The 1,129-nt window shown below is 45.3% G+C and overlaps 1 protein-coding gene across 1 annotated transcript; it reads right to left on the reverse strand.

The window, feature by feature from the left end:
- Positions 1-270: 270 nt before the first annotated feature.
- Pmar_PMAR015896 (hypothetical protein) lies at positions 271-486 on the reverse strand (the record flags this gene model as incomplete). The annotated part of the gene is made up of 1 exon (XM_002772537.1): positions 271-486. One exon carries the CDS (start codon positions 484-486, stop codon positions 271-273), a length of 216 nt encoding a protein of 71 aa, XP_002772583.1.
- Between the last annotated feature and the right edge of the window lie 643 nt (positions 487-1,129).

The raw sequence follows: 1,129 nt of genomic DNA on the forward strand, positions 1-1,129 counted from the left end.
CAAAAAGTCGCTCTTTACGACGCACGCTGATAGTGTCTGGTAATAATGGTACAGTGATAGTCGAGATGGAAGTATCCATCGGAAAACAGCGAAAAAAAAGGACGACAAGTTGGTGAATGCCGTCCTCGTGCATTCTGGGAATGCGAACACAAGAACAGTCATGACCACTGAAAACACACTAAGAATACCTTGGACAACTACCACGAGTAACCGACTCGTCAACGAGACCAGTCATTGGGACTGCTGATTCCAAAAAGTTGCAAAATAAAATTACACTTCCTCGGACGAGGGAATGAGGAAAAGATAATACCCTCCTGTAGGAGGCATCGGGGAGTCCCCAAAGTGGAAGCCGCCAAGCCCTCCCTCGATTTCGAGGGAATCGGACTTGGTCAAATTAATATAGTCATCATCACAGACCTCCTCTGCTGCGGTGGTAGTAGTAGTCTCGCTACTCGACTTGTGCTTATCAGTGAGGAAATCGTCCATTTCGTCGTCATCTCGAGTAATCCGTACCTGCAGACTGTTTATGTAACGCAGGGGGGGCTATTAGTTGAGATGGCTACATATAGAATGAAACCAAGATGACTAAGGGCCATGAACAAGCTCACTGACATTATGACAATATCGGGAACGGAGGAGTCCATCGAATTAGTAGAAGCGTCCATGCGGAATACCAAAACAAACTGAAATCATACTCACAAGCAGAGACCATATACCATGAACAATACAACGAGAAACGACTTGGAGAATTATGTCGAAATGAGCCCAATGTCCCTACGAGACGGTGAACAAGTGATCTGAATAGTCAGGCGTGTCTTCAAGCTGAACCTGTGTCGAAGCACACGAAACGCTAGAGTGGCTATGACCACCATGACACAACGAGTGGTGATAACAATGACTAGCTATGATGATATGGAAAGGAGAACCTTCAGGATTACCCACGGGTACGCCATTGACTTTGAACTCACTCGTGCGTTGTTGAAAAAAGTTAGCTACTACGAGGTAACCAATACAGGCTGCATGGTATGCCTGGATGAGGAAAATATAATTAGTCTAATACGATCATACACACACTACGACAACTAGGAGAGGAGAGGGTCGGCTTCAAGCTGCTATAATCACATTATAG

The sequence above is a fragment of the Perkinsus marinus genome (genome assembly GCF_000006405.1).
Source record: "Perkinsus marinus ATCC 50983 genomic scaffold scf_1104296960878, whole genome shotgun sequence".
In the NCBI taxonomy this organism is placed as follows: Eukaryota; Perkinsozoa; order Perkinsida; family Perkinsidae; genus Perkinsus; species Perkinsus marinus.